General features: G+C 42.5%; 1 protein-coding gene across 4 annotated transcripts in view; it reads right to left on the minus strand.

Annotated features, from left to right (window-relative positions):
• RASGEF1A (RasGEF domain family member 1A) overlaps nucleotides 1–17,437 on the minus strand; it is a 252,090-nt gene that overhangs the window by 31,867 nt on the left and 202,786 nt on the right. For 2 of the 4 annotated variants that reach the window (XM_069753115.1, XM_069753114.1), the window contains exons 2-4: nucleotides 7,338–7,517; nucleotides 4,873–5,001; nucleotides 1,121–1,258 (exon numbers count right to left, since the gene is read on the minus strand). In XM_069753115.1, the coding sequence (XP_069609216.1) occupies nucleotides 1,121–1,258; nucleotides 4,873–5,001; nucleotides 7,338–7,511 (441 nt within the window). In that variant the 5' untranslated portion in view covers nucleotides 7,512–7,517. Of the gene's footprint in view, nucleotides 1–1,120; nucleotides 1,259–4,872; nucleotides 5,002–5,081; nucleotides 5,274–7,337; nucleotides 7,518–16,122; nucleotides 16,205–17,437 lie in introns of those variants that run through there. The other 2 variants (XM_069753116.1, XM_069753113.1) reach the window with 2 other exon arrangements.

Below are 17,437 nucleotides of genomic sequence, written 5' to 3' on the forward strand. Positions count from 1 at the left end.
CTATTTTTATGGTGCTGTTCTGCTCAGATATTTTTAGTGCATAATCTATAGGTCATATTTTGCAAAATCCTGGTAGAATTCGCCTATATTCCTGCTTGGTTTGCGATACTCTGAATTGATATAATAATCTCTTGTGATTTATTTAATAAATTGCTATATTTGTTTAAAAATACTCTTGACTTCATTTTGCTCATTTGCACTAAGAGGTACTTTGTGGTATTTATCTTTTGAGTTATCTCTACTTTTCAATGTGTTTAGACCTAATTTGGCATTTATTTGTGTTTAAATGTGTGCATTAGTGTAACCCAAACTGGACAAGTGGCCAATAGAGACTTGGTCATCTTCCACCCTATGGAAACCATAGACATAAGATAGCTGCTAATGTCGTTGCCTTCCACTTAAAACCAACTGGACCAGCAATCTTCATACTTATATTGAGTACAACAATACAAAAGGTAACAATCTATATCCTAAAGAGACTGCTTCATTTCTAGAAGTGGTCCCATGGAAGGCTAAACACTTAGAAGTTCCAAACCATCAGAAAACCACAGGTTGCCTATATGTTTTATGAGTACAGTTTTACATTGCACCGTCATAGTTAACTATATAAATGCTCAGCAAGCATATTGTTTTATGAATTGACTGAAAAGAGCCTGTGAATACAAATGATTGCATTGTTCATGAGTAGCCGGTGTGCATTATGCTTCGCGGCTGGAGCACTAGAAGGGGCAGATGGTACAATGATGATGTCCAGAGACAGCACTCTGCCTGTGTGAGCTCGAAAACTGATAACAAAAGCCCCTTTCTTGCTGCTTGGCTCATGCAGGCAGCAGGAAGAGTGAATGATAAATGAAATGGAGACTAATTGCGTGAAATTATCTGTCTTTCTTCATCTGAAGTTGGGCCCTGCTTTCATTTCTCCAACTGATAGCACAGCTCTCCCGCCAATGCCATCTTTTAAGTTTTAGATTATCACAGTTAAAAACAATCAAGTGGATTAACCCTCTCAGAAATTGTCATAATAATCAATGTAATGAAATGAGAAAGTCACTGTTATTCAAAAGAGAGAGAGAGAGAACATCGGAAAATAGCCCTCATCTTACCACCTTAAGTTTCTCACCTCATCGCATTGCGTGATCCGATGTGCAATCTCCTTTAGCTCCTTCCTGGCTCTTTCATCCTGGAAGTCGAAAGGAAATGTCTCAGTCCATTCCCTCAGCAACTGGATGATTTTAGCAGCAAAAGACTTCAATTTCGCCTGTATCAAGATAAATCACATTTATTTATTTTAAAAGAGTAGCCATCACATCAGTTACACAGGTATTCCACTCCTCTCTCTTTATCTACCAAAATAATACACCACGGTGATATGCGGTTATTTATTTTGTTAGCAAACTCAGACCAAACAAAAGAACAGAAAAACCCATTCAAGCATTTGACCCTTTTTATTGTGTGTATGGAAAAAAGGAGCCACTAACATCAAACCTGGCCTGATTCACATTTACATGGACATTACACCTGTACTCGCACTGGTTTAGGACCCACCCACATCAGTTTTTGTCATACGTGATCTGCCTATTTTATGTGGGCACATTCATTTGCACTAGTATATTCACTACACAGGGACACATTATACTGTATGTGGAGCACTGTGAGGGCATCATACTGTATGTGGAGCACTATGGAGGCATCAGACTGTGTGTGGAGCACTGTGAGGGCATCATACTGTATGGAGCACTGTGAGGGCATCATACTGTATGTGGAGCACTGTGAGGGCATCATACTGTATGTGGAGCACTGTGAGGGCATCATACTGTATGTGGAGCATTGTGGGGGCATCATACTGTATGTGGATCAATGTGGGCATCATACTGTATGTAGAGCACTGTGATGGTATCATACTGTATGTGGAGCATTGTGGGGGCATCATACTCTATGTGGAGCATTGTGGGGGCATCATACTGTATGTGGAGCACTGTGAGGGCATCATACTGTATGTGGAGCACTGAGGGCATCATACTGTATGCGGAGCATTGTGGGGGCATCATACTGTATGTGGATCAATGTGGGCATCATACTGTATGTGGAGCACTGTGATGGCATCATACTGTTTGTGGAGCAATGTGAGAGCATCATACTGTATGTGGAGCACTGTGGGGGCTTCATATGCTGTATGGAGAAATCACTATGGGCACATCATGTCATGTTATGGCATCATACTATGTGGAGGACACTCTGGGGGTATCATATTGGTTGCTGTGGACACTGTAGGGGCCATGAACTGGATGCTATATGTATGTGTGTTATATAAAGGGCTGGGTGAAGGTAGGGTATTGGCTTAACATAACATGTAAATTGTCGTTGTACGTTATGCACCCCACAGTGTGTGCCACTGTTTCTTATCTTTGAAAGTTAGATGTATGGCATTGGGGCAAGCTGTGCCACCCTTTAATGGTGATGCTCCGTCCCAGCCGACTAAAAAATGAATGAGATCATTGCTTTCCACTGATATGGGCAAGCAGAGAAGTCATGTATGAGCTGTCAGCGTGCTCTATAAGGAAATGGTGTAGGCTGCTCTATAAGAATATGTGCGCTGCTTCCTGTGGAACACACTTGTCACACTACGTAAGCATGTAACTTCCCATTGGACTCCCCCTCATCCCTCCTACAATCTTTATGTGACACATAGCACAGCATGAAAATAATAACAGGGGTGTATGGGAAATCCACAGTAAACTTTCACTTCTACAGGCTGGAAACCCCCCGAGAAATGTCATACTGTTCCTTACGAGTGGCGTAGAACAATGCCAATAACGAGTATGTGAAGAGGAGTGGGCTGCTGCCGAACAGTTGCTAAGAGAATCTGACGTGGCTGTCTGAGATGAATCACGGGCGTACCATGTCTGCTGTGCAGCAGCTTCTCCTCTACATCCCCGTGCTGTGTTCTGCTATTGCACTGTCTGCATTGTACAGGTAACAGCTGGCAGAGTGTCCACTGTACAGACGCTCCTGCACCCTCCACATCCTGGTTCTTTCATAAAATGCCAGCACTGACCCTGAAGTGAAGAGACAGGCAGGCAGGGGACGTATCGGCCGTAATAATGCAGATTTAAGCTTTAGTCACACTAAACGACTTACCAACGATCACGACCAGCGATACGACCTGGCCGTGATCGTTGGTAAGTCGTTGTGTGGTCGCTGGGGAGCGATCAACGATCAGGGGAACGACTTCGGCATCGTTGAAACTGTCTTCAATGATGCCGAATTCCCCGGGTAACCAGGGTAAACATCGGGTTACTAAGTGCAGGGCCGCGCTTAGTAACCCGATATTTACCCTGGTTACCATTGTAAAAGTAAAAAAAAAATCACTACATACTCACATTCTGATGTCTGTCACGTCCCCTGCCGGCGTCCACAGGGGTAAAACTGCTTTCGGCAAGAGCGCTGCTAATGCACGCGCTGCTGCCGAGAGCTTCCCTGCACTGACTGTGTCAGCGCCGGCAGTAACAGCGTGTGCTCTGCTTTACGGCCGGCGCTGACAGTCAGTGCAGGAAAGCTCTCGGCCAGAGCGCGTGCATTAGCAGTGCTCCTGCCGAAAGCAGTTTTAACCCTGTGGACGCCGGGGGACGTGACAGACATCAGAATGTGAGTATGTACTGTTTTTTTTTTTTTTTTACTTTTACAATGGTAACCAGGGTAAATATCGGGTTACTAAGCGCAGCCCTGGCTTAGTCACACACGCCGATCCAGCGATGACAGCGGGTGATCAGCGACCAAAAAATGCTCCTGATCATTCCCCAACGACCAACGATCTCCCAGCAGGGGCCTGATCGTTGGTCGCTGTCACACATAACGAGATCGTTAGCGGGGTCGTTGCTACGTCACCAAAAGTGTGACGTTGCAACTATATCTTTAACGATATCGTTATGTGTGACTCCAGCTTTATATTGCATTCAAGGCAGGAGTGGACAGGAGAGCAATTCATGGACCATTTGCAGTCCAATAGTTCATCATAATGCACAATTCCACCTGCTTTTGGGGTGGCAGTGGCCCCCTCACCTCTTGAGCCCCCGGGTGCATCTGCACAGGTTGCACCAATGGTATGTCTGGCCCTGATTCAAGATCTATAGAAAGCTGGGTGAGAAGTAGTAGGACTCTTAAGACGAATATATTAGGATGATTCACATAAAAGGTCAATCAGAAGCATCTAGGAGCCCATCTAGCAGAGGAATGGTGAAGGGTAATTATTAGAACATACGTTGTTTTTTTTGTTTTTGTTTTTTTTTTAAATCATGCTGGGTCATTGAAAAGACAAAATAAAGGGTTGGACAGCCACTTCAGGATACATGATTTGGAATATGTAAAATCACCAAAAAAATTTCCACCAAAAAAGCAGCAGACATTTATGTAGGTACCAAGAGAAAAAAAAAAAATCAGTGACAGGAAAATATTCAAACCTACAACATGCTATACTTTCTATATATAATAATAATTACTGTACCATAGAGCACAAAATAAATGAATACAAATTGAAAAATACATTGTTTTTCAGCTACCAACTGCTACAAGCAGAATTTGTAGTTTTAGCTTCAACAGGCTGTTAATGAGCATTATCTGCCTGCACATGGCCACCGTGCCGACAGTATGTGACCGTCACATCATATATGACCAGCTGCAGGAACACACGTCTCAAGTAGAAGCAATAATGACCAGATTTCATCTGCTGACGACCAGTGACAGATTCATTCTAGCACCTAATCATAACACCTGATAGACAATCTTTGCTGTAGTTTTGTGTGGCCCAGTGACCATGAAGACTACAGAACCCCTGGGAAGGTGCAGACCTCTCTGTGCCTCCTCCAGCGCCCTTACCTTGTCAGCCTCCATTCCAACTTCCAGCTGTTGTTTCTGTTTGATGCAGATCTGTCCCACTTTTGCTAGGATCTCATGGGGGTGGATAAACACACGTGCACTCAGCAGGAAGGTGAAGATGTAGGTTCTCTGGGGGGAAGAAGCACAGGTTTCAATATAAAAATCATGTTCTGCTCATAGTCATTATCCTGATATAGGATTATAATTACATGGATCTGTAGACCAGCTTGTGATTTGTGGGAGACGTGACCCTGACAAGGTTCGGCACTACCTGTAATGATTGACAGGCCAATTTGCTGAAAAGAAAAGTGCACAAACCTGGCATGTCTCCACACGTCTTTATATAGCAGACAATATACATTACCGGAAACCTGTCGCCCAACCATGGGCATCAGAGCCTGGAAGCCTGATTGTAGCATTGACCAGGGACTATAGGCAGAACCAGGGCTAATTAGACTACACCCATCTTCTCTCTGCTCCAAGTGACTGACAGGTCTCTCCCTATGTACACACATGGTGTAGACCAACTAGAGCGGTGCTGTGAGAAGCCGGCCAGGGGAGCACCAGATTAGCCACATCTCTGCCTATAGCCCTCTTGTAGGCTTTCCATCTATGCTTAATAGAAACCATACCTGGCTGCAATCATGCAATGATTCGTAGTGCCCGTGGTTAGGGCAGGAAGAATCTACTGACAGCTTCTCTTTAAGGCTCGATTAGGTTAACATGTGACAGCATTTTAGTGACTGTATAACGACCTCAATACTTGGACCTTCTCTTGCTCAAAAACACTGGAACTAGAGAAGAAAGCTGCTGTCAGGCACTCTTAACAATTTCATAATGTAAATATATTTCATGGTTCTATCAATCTATGACCCCAGAATATCAATATTTGGTATTTATGCAGGAGTCAGCACCTTGTCTTACTGGAAATAATGGCTCCGTGCAGAACCCTGGAGAAAGGTGATAACGGGCCAGCTAGGACCAGTGACCCTACGTTGTCTGCAGCTTCTAAAGTAAAACGCAGTTGTAGAAACTTCACCGTTTTGCTGAATAGACTTTTCGGGAACGTAATCGTCCTTTCGTTATCTTCAGTAGCCTGGAGCGGTGCTGTGACTTGCCAATCATGCCATCCAGCTTCTGACTTTTGATAATGGGTAGACGGAAGGATTCTGGGAGAGAAAACTGCTAATGTTTGCGTTACACCTGTAACATGCCCTTAGGGAGCAGCTCCTACATGTGTGGGGTAGCATGAAATAACACTCCTGTCTGCTCAGCTTCTGTCTGAATTTGTCTTGGCTCCTCACCGCACGGCGTGTTTGCTTCCACTCTGTTTGCTTTAAAATGCTTTTTTCCCACAGTCAGCGTAGCAAACCCTGGCGGCGGTCTCTCCTCTATGACAGGATTGGGTTTTCTCCCTGCTAAGGGCTGCTCTGCGCTCCAACAAAGATCTTATTAATTCACAATGCTTTTCCATAATTTAGCTTGCTTGTACTGCACTGAGACGGATTCCTTCATTAGTAGAACAGTAAGAATAATGGTAATAATAGCCATATTAATGCCGTCACATTTCCTATACAGGCAGTCACCAAGCTGTATAACGTGAAATATGTGATTACTACAGAGGGTACATTCCTTCCTGACTGATCAGTCTTTACTGCAGTTATAGCATTGTATTCACAACATGTACAGGCACAACTGTAGCTGGGCTTTTCTACGCCCAGGGCAAAAGGTTTAATGCATTGCCCTCACAGTGGCCAGGGCAAGGCTGCGAGATGGCTTTGCCCTGGGACACCGGGTGCATGTCCAGATTGGATAACCCTACCTGCTCCTCTGTATGGAGCATCCTGTAATAACTCTTGAACCCGCAATCACAATACACAAGGCACCACATTGGTCTTTGCAGGAGACACAACTTCCTACCTGTTGCCTTGTTACACTAGTGTTAATGGGGCAGTGCATGAGAAATGAATAAGGAACCATAAATCGCTTGGTTTCCTAGCAACACAATCAATCATGCGATTAAAGGGGAGACATTGGACAATTTGGTGCAGGGTTATTGCTGCATGTGGGCAGGAATTTGATTGTGTCTTAGAGAAAAGCTTCTCTGACCTTTCACATCCACGGGATATTTGGAGCCCGGGTTCGGAGGCAGCACATTCTGTTCTGACAAGAGCAGAAAACAAGGGCTAAACAGGGACCGATAGACAAAGAAGCCATTTAAAGGGTCACAAAAGAAAGGATATCACCAACTGAGGCGCTGTTGGCAACTGGAGGAGGTTATAAAATATATGGCACATGTCCAGGACACTGCAGGGGCAGCAAAATAAGGAAGAGGTACCAGGCCTAGAGAGCAATGGCATGCCATGCATGCCCGCTGCCTAATGGCCACTATCACACCAGACACCCAGAGCAGGTCACACCATAGAAATGGTATCTACTATAACGCAAGAAAGCAGTTTACTTACATCCGGATAGTAATCCACCGTGGGCACCAGCCTCTCGATCAGGGCTTCCAAGGACCCAGACACCAAGCAGCCATCTTGATATACTGGATCTCCACATTGCTCCCCCATCTCGGGCTGCACCTGTGCACTACAGGCAGAACCAAGCATGCTGGGAAATATTGGTGTCTGTGGCATGCTTTCCTAGGGGACAGAAAAACCAAAATCATGTTATATTGTAACCCAGGACACACAGAGCCATCGTCTGGGACTACGGAGCCTATGGGGAGGAAAGCCTCAGCTGTCAATTCCTCAAGGACCACTTCTCAAAGGTAATGCATTAGATAAGAAGATTGGCTCAACTCACTACTACATGAGCAACGAGGATATCCTGGATCATCAGGGTGTAGCACAATACACCAGGAGGGGCACTCATTTTAATGTTTGCCATAAAGTCTTATTTAGCCAACCAACATATTGTAAATTACAAGATGTGCAAATAATTACCGTACATAATTTACAATCTGTTGGTTGTACACTTATCAGATGCCACAAACAAAATGGTTTGTAAATGTTCAGCGGCTTGTAAGCACTTTTCATCATTCCACAATGGGAACACAACAAATTGTAGAGTTATAGGTATAGAAAACGTTTTAAACCACTAAGAGGAGGGGATCACCATGGAAAACTCCTCAATAGGGAATCTTGGTGGATATATATTCTACAAACTAGGGCTCCGTTGGGCATGAATGTAAGACATGACTTTACATACCACTATGAATGACTTTTTTTTTTTGCCTTCCAGGACATAGAGTGATAAAAAGGTTTTTGAAGACATTGTTGTGTTTTAATGAGTTTCTTTAAACAGCTGCGATCAGGCTCTATTGATAGGTTACCTTGGTCACTTGACTTAACAGGGTGGGTTATATAAGGTTGTATAGCATGCAATGATTAAGAACTGCAAGGTTTGAAATGCGTATGCTACTACAGTATATACAAGCATCTTTATTTCCCTAGGAAGGAGCAAAACATAAAAGCATAAATCATTTCACATTGCTGCTTCTCAACTCAAGTTGAAAAATAATGTATGAAAATAAGACATCTACAAAAGGTCAAGCACTGGGAACAGAATGTGACTAATAACAGAACAGATTTGTCTCTGTCTCCCTATCACAGATTCCTTGACTGTCTCCTTGAATGGCTCCCTCTATAGAGAATACTATACTTATAATTCCTAAGGACATCTTGTCCCACCACATTCCAACTTTTAAAGCACTACAATGAGATCTGAGATATCAGTGCATTCATTAATATCTTGTTTGCTGGTGATAGCTAAAATTTGACACCGACTTCACTGCATGCTTTTCAATTCATTCGCTGAAAAATACCCAGAAGGAATTCAGTCTGTTTTCATTCAACCGAGGTTTCAGGCAAGGAATGTAGTCTGGTTAGAGCACATAAAGAGCCTTCAAAGTCCAAGGTCAGGACCACAGTTGTGTTTATGGGCTCTATGGCACGTTGCTATTTACAGCTGAAGAACACAACAGGTTACGCTTCTCCATCTGTGGAATTCCACCTCCGCAATTCTCAATGCGCTCATTTGTGGGAGGATATAAGCATGAAGCCCACACACATGCAAAGTTTCTATTGTAGGCAATATCATTTGTATAATAGGTGAACATGTACATAGTCCTGGACACCATTATTCGAACACCAAACAAAAGATTTAAGATATCTTCTAGTCTACCAAGGTATATAGGCTACATAGGGGTATATATCAACTAAAGACCCACCAAAGGCAATACGTTAGGGTTGAGCCTTCATGCAAATGTTTTATGGACAGGAGACTTCATATTTAACACAATGGTCGGCCTGCCTTACCTGGTAATAACTGGATGACTACGAATAATGGTGACTTAGTAATGTCTTCTATTACTTGTCCGCCTACATTGTCTCTAGACAATTGCATATTTATACCTCTGCTAGAAATAACTTCCTTCAGGATTGAACCTTGAAATAGCTCAAAGCTTCTCTAAAACAAAATCCTCACAGTTTGGAAAATCGGAATTTTACAATGTTTTGTCTCCTTCCATTTGAACACACTGGAGTTATTCAACTGGGCCAAATCATATATTGTTATATTCATACATATTGTTATAATATATTTATTAAAAGTCAGTAGTGAGGTGAACATCAATAATTTCCCAAATTTCCTGGAAGGTTATGTTCACACATTGTAATTTTGCTACATTTTTTTCCACAGGCAAAAAACCTGCTTTCTTGTAAGTAAAGAAGCTGCTTACAAAAAGCAGGTTTTGCTGAGTTCTTGCTGCATTTTTGTTGTCTCTTGTGCATGTTGATAAAGTTTAGTGGCCCAAAAAAGCCTGATTTAACTTCCTTAGGTTTGTGCACCAAAAACGGATACCTGCGTTTTTGCTGTGTTTTTACACTTCCCCATTGTTTCCTACAGGTGAAAAAATCATGCAAATATGCTAAAAGAAGTGACATCCTGCAGTTTGCAAAAAAAGTTTGCAGTTTGCATTTTTGCTGCCTTTTCTCATGCAAATTAAAAGCAGCATTTACAGTACCAGCAAAGTCTATGAGATTGCAGAAATCTCATGCACACACACTGGGTTTATTTTTCTGACTGACTTGGAAAACAAGCGGTTGTGCCCTGTTTTGCCAATAGTATGTAGAAAATGTACAGGCTTTAAATGTGAACTGTCATGGTGCAGTGGCACAGATTTAGGCTCCTGGTACACACCAGCTTTGGCTGCAATGCAGGTTATGGGGCAAAAGATTGCTGTATACGCGAATAGGGTCACACTTTTATCTGCAAAGTACCACAAACAAGTCACAAAAAGTCAGAACTATTGGGATTTTTTACAACTTGCTTGTCACAGTCACGGCACCTTGCAGATTGCAATGCGACCCCTTAAGCTGCATGGCCTGTAAAAAGTGCTTCACTTTGTAATCTTGCAGTGTCTGAATACAGCCTGTGAGGCAGTGACTGGTGTTACATGTGAGGGCCACTGTATGTTCCTCCCAGGATGCGTATGGAGACGTATTGAGGCCATGAGAGTGCACTGCAGTCACAGGCGTAGCTGTGGTTGCAATGCAAACTAAAGTTAGTCTACAGCTCAGGAAAAAATTAAGAGACCACAGCAAAATGTTGAGTTTGTCTGATTTTTCTCTTTATAGGTATATTTTTGAGTAAAATGTAAATTGTTCTTTTATTCTATAAAGTTCTGAGAACATGTCTCCGAAGATCCAAGCAATAAATTTTGTATTTTTTTCTGACCAAGAAAAATTTTCAAAATTAAAAAAAAACAACAACAAAAAAAACACCCAGTGCTTTCAGACATCAAATAATGCAAAGAAAACAAGTTCAATAATAATTTAGAAACAACAATACTAATGTTTTAACTCAGGAAGAGTTCAGAAATCAATATTTTGTGGAATAACCATGATTTTTAATCACAGCTTTCATGCGTCTTCACATGCTTTCCACCAGTCTTTCACACTGCTTTTGGGTGACCTTATGCCATGCCTGATACAAAAATGTTAGCAGTTCTTCTTTGTTTGATGGCTTGTGACTATCCATCCTCATGATTACATTCTAGAGGTTTTCAATGGGGTTCAGGTCTGATTGGGCTACCCATGACAAGGTTTTGATGTGGTGCCAGAGCTGTAGGTCTTGAACATGCTGGTTGTCCAAGGCAGATTTAGGGAAAACCTGCTCTGGACTTTTGTGTTGAAATGGACTACTGGACGGTAGTGGTGCAGTCCGCTTCATTCCAGACCGGATTTTTTAGGTGGTTGAAGGCCACAGATTCAAGTTCAAAAACCTGCAGTATAGGATTTGGGTGTGTCAGATTGAGTCAGTGTCAGTCTGATGTTGGCAGGAGTACAGAGCAGGAGGCTCTGCAGAGCTACACGCTGTGTGAGGCAACACAGGTCAGCGGAGCCAAACAGCCAAGGCATCTGAAAAGTCTGGCACCCCACAATATACACAGCGGTGCAGTCGCTCACAGCAACTGGTCTCAGGAGGTGGACTGGCATGTTTAGTGACTAAACTGGAGGATAAGGTTCCCGGCATTGATCCGGAGGATATTGTGTACTGTGTATTGCTGTGAGTAAAGATACATTAAAACGGCGGTGCAGTCGCCCACGACAACTGGTCAGAGATGGACTGGCGTGTTTAATGACTGTAATCCAGAGGATATGTGCACGGCTGCGAACCAGAGGTGGACTGGTGTGTTTAGTGACTGTGATCCAGAGGATATGTGCACGGCTGCGAACCGGAGGTGGACTGTCTTGTTCCCGGCTGCGATCTGGAGGATATTGTGTACTGTGTATTGCTGTGAGTAAAGAGACATTAATATGGCGGTGTTATGGTCAGAGGTGGACTGGCGTGTTTAGTGACTGTAATCCAGAGGATATGTGCACAGCTGCGAACCAGAGATGTACTGTCTTGTTCCCGGCTGCGATCCGGAGGATATCATGTGCTGTGTTTTTTGAGTTGAACATTAAAGAGTCGTTTTGCTTCTAACTTTGCAGAGTCACTCCCTCATCACTGCATAGGGTGCTACCGCTGCACTACAAGCCTTACAAGTTCACATAATTTTTGTTACATACAGGGTATTCTGGGGTTTTAATCATCACCAGAAAACCTAGAATCTTTTGGACATTTGTTATGCTGCAAGCCAATAAATATTGGAAAATTCCTAGTCCCATAGTCCTAGTAACACTGTAGAGTTTCTCCATCCAAAATTCAAAAACTACTCCCCAGTGATTGAATGCAGCCTAAGAGGAGAGTAACTCCATCTCCTTCTGAAACATATGTAATGCATCTTATTACATAAGACCCCCCATAACAGATCAGACTTCCCTCCTTACTATTAATCATCCAGCAGCACTGTTATATAAAGATCATGGTTATATAATATTACACATGTTAGGTGTGCTGTGCTGAGTTCCTGATTACATAACAAGAACATATTCTTTAAGTCTGGATTGCATCTTCAATGTCTAAGGAACTTCCTATGTCTCAAAGGAAAGGTTGAAGGTAACAACTAATTTACTAGGATAGCCCAGGAATGACAGAGTGTCCCTCAGTGGCTGACTAGCTCAGACGGGCTCAGTACATGAGGTGGCACCCGCTAATTGGAGGCTTAGATTTGAGTGACACAACAACAATGTGGCCAGGTAGAACAGCTTGTTTTCGGGTGTGTGCGACTATTATTAAGTCATTTTCGTAAAACTCCTGAAGTGTGGTTTGTGGAGTACTTTGTGTGCCTGCAGTATTTATTGTTAGTCAGTCCACTCCATTCACTAATGTCCTTACAGATTGCCACATACAAAAGCGGCTTTATGTAGCGCAGCTCAACAATACAGTCATACAATACAAGTACAGGAGAATTATGTAGTGCTCAGGATGAATGTAAGAAAGGTTCCAGAAAAAAAAGGACATCTGATGAGCTGTAAGTCCAAATGTAGCAATTTGTATACAATCACATGTAGTTAGTGACGCCATGCTCCCATCACAGTAGAGAAACAAAGCCTTCCTACTGCAATATTAGATAAGAAACATTCAATATTAAACATTTCTTTTTATGCAGAAGCTGACACTTGAATAACAGTTTGCCTCCATGGAGTAACCACTATGACTGCATATAATGAATGCCAGATTTACACTCAGTGGTAACAGAAAGAAGAGGCCTTTTCCCAGATATTTTATTCTCAATCCTCAAAGGATAAAACAACACTCTGCATGTGGTTTTGAACAGCTTCCAATGGCTTCAGAGCACTCCCGAATAAACCACCAGAACATCTAACACTGGAGTTCCCACACAAATGTCTCTTGCATGTGTCTAGAGTAACTATGATGGTGGGGTCAGATGGAAAGTAATTGGACTTGTTATGCAATGGACAGAAACAATTGAGCGCTTGATTTCGTACTTACTACACGTCAGTTTTATGGATTTAGTCCTAGGGCTACACAGAGATTTTCGGTAGCAATATGGATTGATTTTAACTATTGCTCTACAGCTGCAGTGTGAAGCAGATTATGGTGCTGCGCGCCATTGTGTGGCCTGCAACCTTCACTCAACGGTTAGAATCGGTCAGTAGCGCTGTGGAGTCTCAGCGGACGGAGCCCAGGCCTTGGATTATACACTTTGGCCACGGCGGGGAACCTGACAAAACCACACACAAATTGCAGAGGTTTCACGACTAGCACAAGCGAAGGACATGACAATGGTGGGCTTCACCTGTATTTGCTGCAGATTCGGGACTAACCAAAGTGCCTAAAAATTCTCTTAATATTGATTGGTCCATCAGTTTTCATAACAAGAACAATCCAAACAAACAGAAAAATTAAGATGACACAAATAAACTATTCTTTTATAATTTAATATACAAAAATTATTAAAATGATACTGGTGTACCACTTTTGGTCAACACTGCGTGATCCCCCAAATGACAAAAAGTAACCCGTTATACCCTATTAGGGCATATGAATGTCAAATGAGGATATGGGGGGGGGGGCCTCTACAAGAAACCCCTCTATGAGCCACAACAGGAACCATTTGAGGCAATGGAATACCCTATGTGTAGCCACGTGCAGCTTCTCCCAACCATAGCAGCTGATGGCAAGGATTTCAGATGCTACACTGTCTACATCAATGATCAATCACCACTTCTAGTAGTGTATGGAGCACGCGCTTCCTGGTATTCTCCCCATAGTTGCTCACATTGCCAGTGGAGTGAATGTCTTCAATAGGATTCTACAACCAAAATAATAACGCTCCATATCTTTAAGGACCTCATAGCACTCATAAGGGTTGCATGTCTTGTAGCTTCACTTTTGTTACCGTTCACTTATTGTTCCCAGGGTTGAAGTCTGAGGCTATGTGCACACATTGCGGATTAGTCTTAGGAATTTCTGGTGCGGATTCTGCCTCTCTTGGCAGAAAACGCACTTGCGGATTTGTCGCGTTTTTTGTGCGGTTCCGCATCGTTTTTTGTGCGTTTTTGCTGAGGTTTTCTTGCGGATTTGCTGCGTTTTTTATCCCGGCGGTTTTCTATAATGGAATGGGTACAAAAACGCTGCAGATTCACAAAAAAGAAGTGACATGCTACTTCTTTTAAACCGCAGCGTTTCCGCAGCAGATTTTCCACAAAGTGTGCACAGCATTTATTTTTCTCATTGATTTACATTGTACTGTAAATCAATTGCGGATCTGCAGCGTTTCTGCACTGCAAAAAAACGCTGCGGATCCGCAGAGAATCCGAACCGTGTGCACATACCTTTACACCAGCAAAGAACGGGGACAAAAGCTTGGCCATATTAAATCCACAGCATATTTCAGTTTTAACATTTTGAGCTAAATTTCTGAAGATTGTCGAATCTTGACAGTGTGCTTTACATAACATCGAGAGAAGCAGATGAGAATCTAGTCTACAGTTGATGTACAAATCACACTGGAGGTGACAAGACCACCTGTCTCACCTAGCAGGTGAAGAGAACCTTGACACTGCGCATAAGGACACCGCCATAGGGACGTATAACACAGCCGACGAAGTCATCGCAGGGCACGGAATGGTCGGCGGTTCTCCTGATCCGAGAGTGACAGCTGCATACATGACACTCATGCTCAGGTCTGGAGATGATCCGGCCAGTCAGTGCACTAGGATGTGATCGTCGGCCGTGTTATATGTCCATCAGACTATGCCCTAAAGAAGACAGGATCGCTAAGCTACAGTCCCATAAAGTAACTTCAGAATTTTAGGTTGAACCTGGAAAACCCCTTTCTTTCTGTGTTGGTTTTTCTACAGGTTTGCAATCAAGTTGTATCAAGGCACAATGATAAAAAGGAAACAAAATCCCAGTTGCAGCATTTCTGGTTTTCTACTATTGAAATGTGTTCTTAGACTCAGGCATTCCAGGCTATTTATACAAGAAGAGACTCCAAGACAAGGACTGAATGTAAAACATGCCTGGAATGATAACTGGGGATTCCTGATCATCCTCGGTGCTGTGACATAGAGGAGGATTACATAAGACGCAGCTCAGGACTTATGCAGAACTTTTCTAATTCACTAATGATTCAGCATACATTATCATAGAGCAATCATGCCCAAGTCTCCTTTACTAACATTTGTCCAAAAGAAAAGTACTGTGGCATAGATTTATGTGCAAATGTAAAGTTACATTTTTTTCTTACAGTTTTACACCTAAAACCTGTCATCTGTGTCTACAGTGTTACCATCAATGAATTTAGCTTTCTAGCATTGTATTAGGTGATTCAGAGCAAATCCAGGAAGACAGATGCTCTTACGAGGACCGCAACTAGGAAAAGTCTGCAGAACATCTAGGATGGGTTCAAGCACCACTTATTTATTCAGAAAAAAAATCCACTCAATTCACAAGAAATGAAAAAATGATGCCCTATGGCAAAAAGTCAGATATCAGTCAATATACTATAATGCATCACTATAGCCGCTTCAAAGCCCGTATTTTTATACAGGAGGATGCACATGCAAAATGTGCTGGTTTCATTGTATTCTGTCAGCATGTGCACCCTGTGAGATACAAGTGACGGGGAGCACCCATATTTAGGTGACGTGGTTGGATGGCTTTTGCACTTTTTGATCAAAAAATGGCAACTAAGCTCTATGTTTTTAATGTGTGCAGTGATAGGGGAGTTCATGTACTCATTGATCTGAGCTGACGCATCGTGTGTGTATATATATATATATATATATATATATATATTTGTAATAACACATATAAATTTCCCCTTACCCACAAATCTTTGCTAGCAGAAGTGTTTTCTGAGGTCGGTCAGTCAGCCCGGCTACGTCCTACAGGGAATCAAGCTTCTGTTCGGTTAGTGAGTAGGACTACCGAAGCCTGGCATCATGGCCACACCTTTGCACCCTTGACACATAACAATAGACTTATGTGAGTATTTATAATATCAGAAACAAACATCAGTGAAGGAATTCAGCTTTGCTGACATAAGACTTTGCAAAACAAGCAGAATATTCAAAGAAAAGAAGCCAGGGTGCTAAACAAGACTTGCCCAAAACAGCCAAGGAAGAAAACGCTCTGGAATTAAACTGACTTTCCCAGAAAGCAGAAGTGATATCACTATTGGGGGACTTCAGTCTTTACAGCTCTTTATACTCAGAACCAAACTTAAAGTCTGTATGTGTTCAAGTTCAAGCCCAGGTGACTCAGTTGTAACCACAAGGACTTCCATCCTGTAGAATGTCAGGAGACAAGACCTTACGTTTATAGATGTCACACTTGATACTATTTACATGAAGACAAGTCATGGGGCGGTACAGGCTAACCTGAGTACTCAGCAATTTTACAATCTGTCTATTCACACTGTAAAGAAAATAGATAGCAATAAAACACAGCAATGAATGTTCACTGATGACATCCCTAGGATCCCAGCACCTCCACACTCTTTGTTTTAATAACCAAATCTTTCCTTTCTTGTTCCACCAGTGCTGCCTGCAGGATGACAGCTCGCCGGCGCCAGGTGGATTACAGCAAATATGCTCCATTTCTGTAAGAGAATGTCTCCTGACAGCATTGCCTGGGCTTCTGCCCAATTGCTAAGCATCTCCAATTGTGGTGGTATATAAAACACAATGCCATCACCAACATAGCAATATTACATCCACTTTTTACTCTTTCTGAATAATTGTTGCAAAATACATAAATGAACAACTGAAAAATGTTCTAATACTTTGGGAGTTTGCTCATTCATCTGACGCCAGCTCAAACAGATCAGACAATATCAGACATTTCTTTGCATAGTGTACAATATTTTCATGTGTTTTCTCTGACAACTCTTCAGTTTTCAAGATCTCTACTTGCAGTCATTCAATAGAAACCCTTTATACATTTTTTTCAGGGAATAAAAAGTCTTTCCCGACCAAATTGTGATCACATATTCCCAGTACAATTGTACAGAAATTTTAGACAAGCATAAAGTCCTTTCAGGAACTGTAGGGCCACTAGGTGAGGGGTGGTTCTTTCCTTTTAGGTATGGGTACATATTGTTAGGGGTCGAGTTCCCGCCTCTGCACGGGGGGAATCTCGG

The sequence above is a fragment of the Ranitomeya imitator genome, chromosome 2 (genome assembly GCF_032444005.1).
Source record: "Ranitomeya imitator isolate aRanImi1 chromosome 2, aRanImi1.pri, whole genome shotgun sequence".
Classification (NCBI taxonomy): Eukaryota; Metazoa; Chordata; class Amphibia; order Anura; family Dendrobatidae; genus Ranitomeya; species Ranitomeya imitator.